Source organism: Salminus brasiliensis, chromosome 10, assembly GCF_030463535.1.
Source record: "Salminus brasiliensis chromosome 10, fSalBra1.hap2, whole genome shotgun sequence".
In the NCBI taxonomy this organism is placed as follows: Eukaryota; Metazoa; Chordata; class Actinopteri; order Characiformes; family Bryconidae; genus Salminus; species Salminus brasiliensis.
Genome location: NC_132887.1, coordinates 9,714,675 through 9,728,967, shown reverse-complemented (window position 1 = coordinate 9,728,967; position 14,293 = coordinate 9,714,675). Strand labels below are relative to the sequence as shown.

The window sequence follows — 14,293 nt, the reverse complement described above, 5'->3', positions numbered from 1 at the left end:
AACACCTTGAAAATGGCAACAAACCTCTACATCCACTTCTTTAAACCTTTCTTCAAGCACAAACATGGTTCTTATTGGAACCAAAAAAGGTTCTTCTGATGGTTCCTTTATTTTTAAGAGTGTAAAAGAATGAAACTGAAGTGTACGTATCAGCACTCTTACCTCAGCACTCGGTCTGAAGCCTGGTTGGACTTGGTTCCATTGCAGGCCTGGTGTTTCTCATGGGCTTTGGCCAGCTTCTCAGCAGCTGCTATTGGGCATCCCGAGAGGCTGTGTCAATGCAATAAAAAATAAAGAGCATGACTTCACTCAACATACGCTGGAGAGTCTGTCAGCAGACCAAACAAGCAGTAGTTGTTTGCTGTGCAACTGATTTAGCTTTAGCTTTGGCTTTATTCAGTTCTGACTGAAATCTTTAAGGAAGACGAAATTGTGGTCCATGTCTTTTTAAATTACTGGTTGCAAAAGAACACATTCAGCACTGCAGTAGCTTTCCGACACTTTTCCGACTCTTGCTCTGCTAAAATCAGGCTTATAACTCTATTTGCAATATCCAGCAAAATAAAATCAAGCTCGCTATTTTCCTGCTTTGATATGCACTTTGTAAAAGCGTCTAGGTCTGAACAGCCACAGGGTGAGAGCAAAGTGTGTATGTATGTGTAGGTCTGCGTACGTGCGAATGACACGAGAGAAGCTGCCCATGTGCTGTGGGCTATGAGTATACACACTTCCAGACTTGTGAGCGTACATGTGAGAATGGAGCATGGTGCGTATCTGCATTTCCGTATGTGTGTGACTGCATAAGAGACAGAGATTGTGTGTCTGTGCGTGTGTGAGTGTTTGTGAGCGTGCTTGTGTGTAAGATGCGCAGGTGGTGCTGGGTCTGAGGGTGAGGCTGCAGCGGGCTGGCTTTCCTGCCTGGGTGTCACTGAGGTGCTAATGGCTGCTGCTACGCCTGCCGTCCCACACCAGCTGCCTGCACTCACACCTCCACTGCACCTCAACCCAGAATAGAATTATGGGCATTAAGGTGAAAGGCTGCGAGATTGGAAATTTATCAGCCCCTACGACGTCTACAGGCATGTACTAGCAGGAGGGCAGATTAACAGGAATGTTCCTCTAAGGGAAGCAGTAGACGGGTATGTATCGTTAAGCATTTGTCAATGACAGCCACAGGAACAGACTTAAATTAACAGGAATGAGACATACAAGGGTTTTTATGTTATTGAACATCTGAAACCAATTCATACTGAATTTAAGACACTTCCTAGATTAACTAACATGCTCCGAATTCTCAAATCTGTAACTGCATTTCGCTTTAGGCATGTTTCTGCATGTTTTCTTGGCAAATCAAAAAGGAAAAAATTGAAAAAAATTGAAAGAAATTGAAAAAAACACAATTGTCAATTAAATGTACATGTAATGTTATAAATAATAAATATCTCTGTTTTTGCATAATGTGAATCTGACAGTTGTTCTTTACATTATGTTAAGATGTCATCACTAACTGACCAATAGAAATGCTCCAAATGGCCTGAAAAACCCTTTTACACTGATTTCTATTGGAAATTAAGAGGGGTTTATCTTTCTCCTGTAAACAATATGTAACTGACACACAAGTGTTCACCCCTTTGCAAAAAAAGGGAAAACATCCAAGGGGGTGAATACTCTATTATAATAATAATACTTTATTATAATACTTTGTTATAATTACTTTATCATAGCCTTTGTAATTATGCAATTCTCTGCACTATTAGACATCAGTAATAACGCTCTCCACAGGATTATTATTGTGTAAATGTAGTGTGTATATTTTATATATATATATATATATATATATATATATATATATATATATATATATATATAAAATATACACACTACATTTACACAATAATAATATATATATTATTATATATATATTATTACATATATATATGTAATGTAACACAATGTGCACATGCGCAATAGTCACATCGGACAGTCACATTTTTAAAAACTTTTGCTGCATTTCATATCTACCAGAGGCACATGGACATGTTAGCTGGGATGCCTGTCATAGAGATGTGTGAGTATGAAGAACCCTCACATGATGTTGAGGTTCACTAGGGTTCTTCACACTCACACTCAATTGCAACCATATTTCTTTATAAAACCAGAACTGCTTCTTCTATGGCATCGTTCAAAGGACTATCTGAAATACCTTTTTAATTTTTTTAGGTGTCGTGTTTTCCCCTAAGCAGAGAAATGAACCCCAGTCTGTCATGTGCTGTTGCCCACTACATCGAACCAACCATTAATATTCCAACATATTTACAGAAACAAATGCAGACAAAGCTGACGACTCTAAATACATGTAAAAGTGACAGTTAAAACAACAAAAAAAGATTTTAGAACCAATAAATAAATAACCAACAGAAAAAAAGAATGAAAAAAAAAAGCAGGAAAGAAGTCCAGCACACGGTGAGGCAGAAGAACACAGCTGAGTGCTCATAATGGCTGGCCAGGCTGAAAGCACTTACCTCCGGTGAGAGTTCCTGTTGCTATTGACATGGCCGCGTCCAGTGCAGCCAGGTGTAGGACACTTAAGAACATTTTCATACATTGCAAGAACTTGACAGCAGAAAAGAGAAGGAGTGGGAGACAGGGAAAGTTAGGGAGGCAGCAGAGTTAGTCATCCGAATTCATGTGAGAGCCTTCATTATTGTCAGTGTGAAACAAGCAGAGACACCAAGCTGCATGCAAGTCACAGCCAACAGTGAACATACACATTCACCATGCCATTCTATAGACAGCAGAAATCAGTAAACGGTCAGTAGGGGGGACTATCAGCATGCAAATCCATAAATAATACCTGCTGATTCATTGATATGGTACAGATCTAACCTGTGTGTTGTCTGAAGGGTCGAAAATGCCCCATAGCAAAGAAAAGCCAAATAAAGGATCTTTTTTTAAGCTTAAAATTTTTAAGTTTCCTAAAGTAAACTCAAAATTAGGGAAAGTAAAGCACTGCCTTGCATTAAAGCTGTACAACAGGGTAAACAGACTGCCTCCTGGTCATTTTTGACCCTTGGGGAGTATACAGAATGTTAAGACTACACAGGTTAATCCATGTAACTGAGTTCAAGTAATGGTTAAAACAAGCTTTCTGCATTGAGGGTTACCTGGATAAAGCAGTCACAGGTATATCATGACCCCTAACTCAACATGTCAGCGATGACCAACACAAAGTGACACTTACATTAGGTAGTTCAGTCCTGATTACACTCACTGTCCCCAGCTGTCAGCTAATCTTAGCATAAGCATTCGGCTTCGGGAACCTATTATACCCAGCCATCTGGAGAAAGACGTCCCTATTCCTGCTTCTTATTAGGACGACTGTATCTGGACCTTCCTTTCAGTAACTTTCAACACTAAGGACACATCAGATCAGAAATGAAGGGAATCACGAAGCGATGCACGAAAAAAAAGTGTCTCCCTCACATCTGACGCTTTGTTAGTGGCCTCAGCCTTTAACAAGCCTTCGTCTTCGATAACTCTGGCCATAAAAACTGTCCTCATCGGCCTGAGATCCCCACTGGCGCCAATTAGGTTAATGGTCTTTCGGAAGTGGAGAGAGGAAGGAGGGAAGGGGTGGGAAGTGTGTGTGGGTGTGTGTTGAGGAGGAAGGCTGACGTACGTTCTTTCTCTTCACGTCTTCATCATCACCTCCTTAAACCCTCACCCTCATCCTCTCCACTCTCTGACATATTAATTACTGCACACTGGGCTTAATTGGACCAGGCCGACTATCTAGAGATGTGCTGAATCCCAGTGTTTAAATGATCTTGGTCTTTATTTTGGTCAATGGGATTCAAACTATTACAAATGGGAGATAAATGTGTCAAATAGAACCAAGAAAGGTTTATCTGAGCAATAACGTTTGAGAACAACCTTAATCCTTCAATTCCCTACTGAAAAAACAGTCTGGCCAGCTCAGTTGGTTAAGCTGGTTGACCAGCTAAGCTCTTGACCAGCATAGGGTATGTTTTCATTTGATGGTTTAGCTGGTCTACAAGCATGATCAACCTGACTAAGCTAGACCACCAGTATGACCAAACTTGAAGAGCTGGTCAACCAGTTAGCTTACCAGTATAGGGTATGTTTTCATCTGGATGACCAGCTATGGCCATCCAAAACCAGCTACCTCTACTAATGAATGCATACAGCTACTTAAAGTTCCCCCACTGCTGACACAGATGTGCAAATGCACACACACAAAGTTTGTCTAGCCCCTGTAAAAAAGTACTACCAATAGAATAGGACTCTCCGGAGCAGATAAACATGAACCTATTGGCACCATGCCCAATGCCAAACATGGGCTAGAGGGGTATAAAGCCCCCCAGCACTGAGCTGTGAAGCAGTGGAACTGTGTTCTCTGGAATGATGGATGGTGCTTCATCCAGTACATTTGGGATGAGATGGGGAACTGGGAATGAGGTGGGGTGATGATGCTCCAACATCCTGACCTCACTAACACTCTTGTTGCTGAATGCAATCAAATCCTCACACACATGTAGTAGTATTATCCCTGGATAATAGAGACAGTTACTCCAATTTGTTTTTTTCTTAAATACCATTAATTTCTAAAGAAACAATAAATGAGCATGTGTCCCAATACTTTTGTCCATATAGTGTAGGCTTGCAAAACTGCATCTGGGCATTTTGTGACCCAACTAAAGTCACTGTGCTGGTACTGCAGTTAGGGAGTTATGTGACTCTGGCCCACAAGGTTTTATTCACACAGCCACAGTGTGTATCAATCCTGGATGTAATAATTTTTTAAGCCTAAACCTAAGCCTAACCTGAACCCTATGGGCCAGAAAGCAATGACTCTGCTCTTTCAGTAAAAACAAACAAACAAACAAACAAACAAACAAACGTGAGGCATTTGTACTAAAAATCGTGAGCCTTCTATTGGTCTAGCAGACCTGGTTACTTCCAAATCAGTCCTGAAAGTACACGAAAACAAACACACACCTGCATTCTTTCTTACAGGCCTCTAATAAATTGTCTCTGCTCTTTACCTGCCCTGTGGTTCATCCAGCACCATTGAAAGGTGACCTGTTGTGAGCTTGTCGCGCTATCGACAGGTCACTGCTAAAAAATGCATTATGTGCAATGGAGCAGCAGCAAAGGCCCTCTTCTCCTGTCAATGTGTGCTCAATAAGCTGCCCAGAGAGCGCAGCGTTTCCTGCTGTGTGTGTGAGTGTGTGTGTGTGAGAGACAAACAGGCTGTGACATACACACACACATACAGTGAAGCCCTGCCTCCTTATAACACATTTATCACTTAGACTGGAGAATATATTATTGATGCTGTGTCTTCATTCTGTCTACGGTTTAGCGTGCACTGGGACATTCCAAGGGAAATCTTGTGCAAATGACGGCTAAATTAGGTTGCCATTCACTCGGCTCTCTTATTGAGTGGCCGGTGCACTTTCCCAGAATACTGAATTCCCTCGCAGTTTACATTCGTTTATGTTCAGTAAGCAATGCTCAGGTCAGTGCGGCAATGTTGTTGACGCTTACTAAAACTAGGCAGGCTGGAAACGACAAAAGAATTAGCTACCAAGCTGATGTTAGCCTGAATATTCACTGTATGGACAAAAGTATTGGGACACCTGCTCATTCATTAGACTAAACTGTGTGTGTGTGTAGATTTGCACATGTGTGTCAGCAATAGGTGCGACTTAAAGTAGCTAAATGCATTAATTAGAAGTGATGTCCACAAACATTTGGACATATAGTTTATGACAAACAAAATGACACTGGCAAGAACTTTGCTAGAGGTGCATGAGGTGAATTCTGAAGTGGGGAAGTGAATTACACGCCCCGCCTGTAGGGGAAGTCCAGGAACAAATTTAATTTCCAATTTAATTGCAGGTTATTTTGGAGCATTTCTATTGGCCCATTCATCATTTAATTCTGACACAATGTAAAGAACAATTTCCAGATTCACGACATGTCAAAATGTAAAAAACGACAAAAATGGAGATAAAGAAGGCTTCTGCTTGACAGTGTAAATACAGTATGTAAGGCCCAGCTCTGGGTAAAGCATATGGGCTACTCCCGAGGTCATTTCAGGCGTACCATGAACTCTCACTTCCCAGGAGGCTCAAATTACACCTCTTGACATCTGGACACTTTATAGGCAAATCTTTTATGTTAACTAATTTTCTGGGTTGCCATTAAAGCTGTCAGTTGGTTTGATTGCCGTCTGGGTCATTTGCGGCCCTAACGCGAGATTCCTCTCTGTGGTTTAATGAATCGTGTAAAAGATGCTTTATTGGGGGATTTGCACAAGGTGAATGAAGGCAGTGAGTGAGAAGAAGATTGCCACCCTTTCTGTTTACTGCCCTAGCCGCAGATATGTAAGCTAGACCGAGCTGCAATTATTACAGCTTATTCAACTGGATTTAATTGAGCAAATAAAGCAAAACAAATTCAACTGGCTTATTAAAAAGCATAAGACGTGCTCTTAATTCTTGTCAAACAGAAACAATAAATGCGTTTATGCATCGAGAAGGGAGATGACGATTTAGAGAAAACTCAATTTTGAGCTTCCTCCCACAAAAGGATGTTCCTGAGACCAGGTTCCTAAACTGCAGCGATTTACTTGAAAAATGATAAGAGGATTTTGCCTGACAGCCAGACGCTCAGCACGCACGCGAAGGATCCAGATACAGGAGAAATGAAACTACACTGATGAGTCCATGCAGCTGTGCTAAGGTGTTAGCCATGCCACTCGAGGAAAAGGCCTTGATACTTTAAAGACAGGAAAGCACAGCCTGTACAAGGAGCCTCACAGAGATAGGGGTGTTACGATATGCAGATGATTCTCTGTTTTTCCCGATAGAAGGTCATGAGACAATACATGCTGTGAATCAAATACAGTTCGTTTTTATACTAGAAAATATGTTTGTGAGATCAGATATACTGTTGATGTAAGTTTATTTTATAATATGTGTTGAATTGTTCCCTGTTTTCTCACAATTTGGTACTTCCAGTTAACCCACCCCAACAATAAAGGTAAAGGTGCGTATTTGTCACTGTACAGTGCCCAGCCAACTCCAGCGCCCGGGGAGCAAAGAGGGTAAAGGGCCTTGCTCAAGGGCCCAACAGTGGCAGCTTGCCGAGCCCGGGAATCGAACCCACAACCCTGTTATCGATATCCCGGAGCTCTAACCGCTGAGCCACCACTGCCCAAAGCTGAGCCACCACTGCCCAAAATAGGAGGGCAAGGACTTAATACGTCTCCTCCGATACATGTGAAGCCAGCCACAGCCTCTTTTTCCAATTGTTGCCAATGTGGCAATAATAATGAGTAATGAGGAGAGGGAGCGCAATCTTACCTGGAGAGAGCACAGCCAATTGTGCTGTCTCAGACTCTAGCTGCTGATGGCTCAAGGTTTTGAAGTGTGTAATTATTTCATGGTACTCAAAATGGGAGTCATAGTTTGAATAAAAAGAGATACCAAGTCAAAGTTATGAGAAAATAGTACTTATTTTAAGATAATTATTCTATAATTCTAGAAAAATAATTATTTAAATTATTTGATTTTAACTGAGGTAAAATGTGAAGAAAATAAAGTGGACTTTTATTCAATAATTCATAATATCAAGAAAATAAGTCATTATATCAATACAGTTATAAATCAGTTATTAAGGTCAGTTATAATTTTGAGAAAATTATGTTATTTAGAGATACTGATTTGAGAAGCTGTCAAAAATATTCAAAAAAATATTTCAAGAATAGTATATTTTTTATATAGCAATTAAACATGTATTAAACACTTATTATTCAAAATTCAAGAAAATCTATCTAAAATATTTTGACACAGCAATTCATTATTTCTAGATACCAAAACATTGGGGGAGAATGGGCAAGTCAGGTTTGCAAGAAATGAAAATAAAAATGAAGGACAATATTGTAATTTGGCAGGTCCCTGTACTGTAGACTGGCCTCCAACTTAATGAGGTTACAAAGGCAAGAGCGCATCATGTTTAGAGTGGACAGTAGCGGTTCTACCCTATACACCACACCAATCACACAACAATAAAGCTTGTCTTTTCCTTTTTGTGCTGCATTAAAAGTCATTAACACTCTACATGTCATATTGTGTGTCGTTTTACCCTTAATGCCTCTCGCAAGGAAGAACACAGATGCAGCTGAAAGGGTGTTACTGTTAGCCATGCAAGAAAAGACAGAAGACAGACAAGAACAGTGTGACCGCCAGCCACAACAAAGGAGACTGTAACACAGAGACTGAACAACAACAACAAAAAAGAAAACAACAGTTGGCAAATCCACAGCAGCAGGCAGAGGAGTGTGTGGTGGGAGGGACTCGGGGGGGGGGGGGGGGGGGGGATTAAGAGTGCTTACTTTCTGGAGGGACCCTGTCTTTATGAGGGCATCCAGACAGGCTTCGATGGTGAGGGTACAACCCAGTCACATGACCTGTGCCATCACAACCCGGCGTCGGACACCGGCTCTCTTTCTTCTCTGACCTTGAGGAATCTACACACACACAAACACACACACACACACAAACACACACACACACACACACACACACACACACACACACACACACATACAAGAGGCTGTAAATAGATCCAGTGGTACTGTGTGCATTTGATACCTAACTGAAGTACATTTAACCAGTAACTCATCACCCAAAGACATGTGGAACCAATTGCCTCAAAATGACACAGAATTACATCCTGCACACAGATGTCCCCATGTGCCCAGTCCATTAACTGGACAGAAACAGCAGGCTTGGTGTGGCCAGCTTATCTGGAATCCTGCTGTACTCTAGAGAGAAAGAGAGAGTAGCTTAGAAGTAACATGTAGCTTTAAAAAGCGAGACAACATAAAGAACATGAGTGTACTGCTCTCTCATTAGACAATAAAATATCAGCATATTGTTATAAACTTCACATTTTTTATTATTTATTTTTCATGTTTAAAGTACTGTGCAGAAGTTGTTATCATGAATAAGCTCCTTATCTGGGCAGTAAGTGTTTATTTCCACAGTAAAACACTGATATTAGAATATACACTATAACACATGCATACAGAAAGTGGTGGTTTTCCATCACTGTGTTCATTAAAACATCTCCAAAGTTCTCCTCGTGGAGTTTAGTAATATTTAAAGTGATCATTCAACACCTGGTTTGACTAATCAGTGCTTAATGATGGTAAATCAGGTGAGAAATGTGGGGAGGAGAAATGAGGAGCTGGTGAGAAATGTGGAAATCTGGAACCAAGCTTTGTTCTTCAGACTAGCTCAAAAGATCTCACCTACTTTCTTCAGAATGAGAAATTCTTCTTCCTTTACTGTAGTTATGTTTACCTGTGTCTGTTCTAATGAAATCTGGAGTTTCAACAGTAAAAAAGAAATGGTCTTAGCTGCCTAAAACTTTATAGACATAAAAATCTATAAAGTTATACTATATATATATATATATAATATATAATTTATATTTCAGTGCTTTAGTCCATTATTAGAGAAGTCATATGTGTTTTATGTGTTTAATTTACAGTGAGGTCTAAAATACTTCTATTCTGTATTATTTTCTATTTCAATGGAAAGTTTTTCATTATAAATGTTTTTCTGCATAATACTGAGTAAAAAGTAAAAGCTGAGACAATGTAAGATGGATTCCCCTGTTGTTTAAATAACAGCATGTCTTTGAGCTGCATGGACTTTACATGTTTATGTAAAAGCCTCTGATGAGCAGATCAGATCCACCTCAGTGTCGTCTGAACCTGTGATTCAATGGATGAGATAATACTTAACACTTATCTGACCTTTCTGCATGAAGGTGTTAACATGGTCAACATCACATTCACATAAAATGTTTATAATGTACATCAAAATGCAGAAGTTTGACTTTTTTTGAGGTTTTAAAATTGTGAAAGGAAAGCAACAAAAGTCACAGGGTCCAAATCCCAAGTGAGCAACGGTAGCAGAAAAAAAATCATTCAGAGTAAGAAAAGAAACCTTGAGAATAACCAACCCGACCGCTTTTGGTCAACATCCGATTTTTTTTTTTGTTCAGTAGTCTACAGGTTTTTGTTGTTTGTTGTTATTTTTAGGTTTAAATAGAAAAAGATCAGATTTTCAGATTTCAGATTTTCAAAGTGGTATCAGATCTTGGGGTATAGTATATTTGTATTAACCAACAACCAAAAATAAAGCCATATAACATCGAAATATTATTGTTAATATCAATCCATCAATCTTATTATCCGCTTCTTTCTGGTCAAGGTTGCAGTGGGTACAGAGCCTACACAGACCTACTGGGTGCAAGGCAGCAATTTGTCTTAAATAATGATCAATAATGAGTAATGCTTTTCTAATAATATCATATAAATCTTTATATTTAATACATGATTGTGTACTTTTTATTTCTAATTAATGCAATAATCGGTATCTGTTCTTCTGTGAGCATTCCCAGTATTTCTGGGGTAAGAAAAGGGGCAAATTTGTCCACAAGGTCATTCAAGCATAAGACTGCTCAGTCACACACCCCAAACATGCCTCTGAATTGTAAGGGAAAGCATGTACATGTGTGTTCATAGCTACATGCGTAATGCTGTATCAGTGGACGTGGTGAATATTAGGACCCGCTACAGTCATATAAATATTGTGCACTTAGAGATAACTGTGTTGACCTTCCTATCAATTACTGCTGAAGATCTACACGAAATCTATGAAAGAGAGAGAGCAAGAGAGAGAGAGCGGGAGAGAGATGGGGAGGGTGAGAGACAGAGAAACCGCTGATTAAAATTTTAAGCGTAGTGTAACCTAGTAACCAGCATCATATAGCCTCCTGTATCAAAATAAGTCCAGACAGTGGGAAAGAGCTGCAGGACAGAGACAGAGTGGGCGGGAAGAGGGCGGGAAGGTAGACCGAGCTGCTTAGAAGTGGAATGAACGTTGAAGACGATCAATAGTATGATCAGAATACTATTCACATTTTATATCCAGCATCTGTCAGTGAGAGAGTGAAGCACCTTTTGAATCCAATATTCAATATATGGACAAAAGTATTGGGACACCTGCTCATTCATCGTTTCTTTTCAAGTTTTAACATGGTTTATCCTGCTTTGGTTGGAGTAACTGTCTAGGAAAGAAGGCATTCTACTAGATTTTGAAGGAGCATTGCTGTGAGGATTTGATTGCATTCAGTGATAACAGCATCAGTAAGGTCAGGATGTTGGATGGTCGCCACCCCACCTCATCCCCACCTCCCCAACTCATCCCAAATGCACAAGATGGAGCACCATCCATCATTCCAGAGAACACAGTTAGTTCTACTGCTCCACAGCTTAATACTGGGGGACTTTATACCCTTCTAGCCCACACCTGGCATTAGGCAGCATGGTGCCAATAGGTTCTTGTTTATCTGCTCTAGGGGGTCTTATTCTATAGGCAGTGCTTCTCTACAGGTACTAGACAAGCTCTGTGTGTGTGTACATTTGCACATCTGTGCCAGTTATGGATGCTACAAAAAATCAGCTGAAGGCATTCATTAGAAGGGGTGTCCACAAACATTTGGACATGTAGTGTATATTCCAGAGATATATTATCCCCATACATCCAAATATTTAAAATACTTATAAACACGTTGTTGTAACACTTCTTAAACATGTCATAATGATTGTTTGAGCTTCTCTTCTTATTGGATGCAGCACTGTGTAAAAGTCCACCCATCACTTACTCAATTTCCAGACAAAACAGCCATACAAGAACAAGGTATTCAATTTTTAGGATACTTTTCTGAGAAGATTGAATATAAGAAAATACATGTCTGTAAAGAAGGAGCAAATGATTAACAGATGAGCAGAATTTAAAGCTTTGAGCAGCACTGTCCAGCTTTCTACTGCGAGGAGACGACTCGGTACTGAAAGGACATCTGAAAGGACGTGGGGCTGATTAAGAAGAAAATAGAAGATCAAACCTAACAAAGATGCTGCTGGTGCTTTCCGCAGCATGCATGTAATGGGCCTGTTAAATATACACCAGTCAGCCATAACATTAGTACCATCTGCCTAATACTGAGAAGGTCCCCCAAGTCCCATGACCACAGATCTGACCATTTGAGACTCAACAAGACCTCTATAGGTGTTCTGTGGTATCTGAGACCAAGACGTTAGCAGCAGATCCTTTAAGTCCTGTAAGTTGGAAGGTGGGGCCTCTATGGATCACATCATGAAGACATGCCCAGTGCCCAGGACTTGTCGGTTCACCGGAGCACTTCTGGTAGGTACTAACCACTGCAAACCAGAAAAACACTACAAGACCTGCCTGATGTTTTGAAGATGTTCTGACCCAGTCATCTAGCCATCACAATCTGGCTCTTGTCAAAGTGTCGCAGATTCTTATGCTTGACCATTTTTCCTGCTGTTAACACATGATCCTCAAGAGCTGAACGTTCACTTGCCACCTGATATATACACTCCTTCACAGATACCTCTGTAGATAAAGCTAATGTTGTTTACTTCACCTGGTTCTAATGTTATGGCTGATCAGTGTATGTTTAATGTGTCTTATCTGGATAATCAAAAAAGAAAACCATGTAGGTAATGTCTGTTTAAAGCAACACTATGGAAAATTGGCGGTCCTTGCTCCTGGGCTCCCCCCACAGTTGAGATGTGTAATTTATGCTTTGAGTCATCACTAATGGACATGTTTTTTCAGATGAGAGGAGAGATACAGAACCCTCACTGCAAGTGACAGAAGCATGCAGACCGAGGCAGTAGAGTGATATTACACATTTTTACACAAAGCGTTATCCTGGCCACTTCTCCAAAGTTACATGCTGCAGTTAGAAGCATGCTGAGCCTGGAGTAGCAACGACAGCGAGGCTATTATCAGTATTACCCGTATTATCAGTCAGTAAAGCAACTCAATGAGTTTGAAGTTGTTATAATAAGGTAAAAAAGGCTACATAGTGTTGCTTTAACAGGAAATTAAATTAAAGAAGGGTGGTCTCAGGTGGAATTTTGCACAGTAGTGTAGAGCAGCATCATTTTCCCAACTTGTTTTCTGAAATTTTAGCCAACAGGTAAGTTCCTAAATGTCTTGAAATGGTTAAAAATCACATTATTGTAAATAAAAGTTAATATTTATTATGATTATTTGTATTTTTTTATTATTTCCCCATTAAGTTTTCACTTCAGACATACGCGATGTGTCACGACAGCGACAATACACTAACTCAACCATTTAAACCCATATCCTCTACCTACACACACCGTGGTGCCAGGTTCCCTGCTGCAGCTGTTTCACAGCAGCCATACAGAGCAGAGTGGAGGAGTAGAATACACATTAGAAAGCGCTGAATATCGATTGTGGCTCGGGACAGGCCACGCTTTGCATAGCAAATGGACCCCATTACCATAGCGTCTGGGGATAATTAATGTGCAGTCAGTGGTCCTGTCGTTCGTTATCGGTCATACTGATACTGTTCAATTTCCATCTCCGCCTCGTGCCTTCTTTAAGGAGGAATTCCTTCCATAACTGTCAGGCCGGCACACTTTTATAAATCATAATGCCCCCTGGTCAGGCAGCCGCTGCCGCTATCTGCGCCGGGAAGAGATGTTATCGTGACGTAATGGCCGTGCATTCTTCATTATTCCGACATTAGAGAGATAGAGTCTGCCCAGCATGCCAGCCGAAACGTCCTTTGGTGTGGCCTGCTAGCGTGTTCCCATCCCTCGCAACGAGAGAGAACGGCTAGTTTAGATGTGTACCCGCGATCAAATGTCTACTATGATGTCTGTGAGTAGGACGGGTGATAATAAGTGATATTAAGCTGGAAAAATGATCTTAAAGCAGCAATTTTCTGCCTGTAAATGTCAGCATGATATTAGCATGGGTTTAGACATGGGTTAAGCTACATTTATACGTGAGTGCACTTATCCTTTATTCTAAATATATATACATACATCAAGCTCCAACAGAAGACATATGATGAATTTTGATTGGAAATTAAAGTGACATGTCTGTCAAACCAAACCAAACATTGGGTTGTTTGGTTGTTGGACATTGTTTTCTGGTTGGAAATCAAAGTGACCTAAAAAAAAATCAAATCAAAAACCAAACACTGGCTGGACATCAAACTTCAACAATGGACAGATATTGTTTTCTGGTTGGAAATCAAATTGGCGTCCGTCAAAAACTAAACATTAGGTTGACATCCCTCTCCAATGTTAGACAGACATTGAATTTTGGTTGGA

The 14,293-nt window shown here is 40.3% G+C and overlaps 1 protein-coding gene across 4 annotated transcripts in view; it reads right to left on the bottom strand.

The window, feature by feature from the left end:
* myt1lb (myelin transcription factor 1-like, b) overlaps window positions 1–14,293 on the bottom strand; it is a 146,159-nt gene that overhangs the window by 33,506 nt on the left and 98,360 nt on the right. For all 4 annotated transcript variants that reach the window (XM_072689141.1, XM_072689140.1, XM_072689139.1 and 1 more), the window contains 3 exons: window positions 8,426–8,560; window positions 2,523–2,613; window positions 163–270 (listed from right to left, as the gene is read on the bottom strand). In XM_072689141.1, the coding sequence (XP_072545242.1) occupies window positions 163–270; window positions 2,523–2,613; window positions 8,426–8,560 (334 nt within the window). The remainder of the gene's footprint in view (window positions 1–162; window positions 271–2,522; window positions 2,614–8,425; window positions 8,561–14,293) is intronic.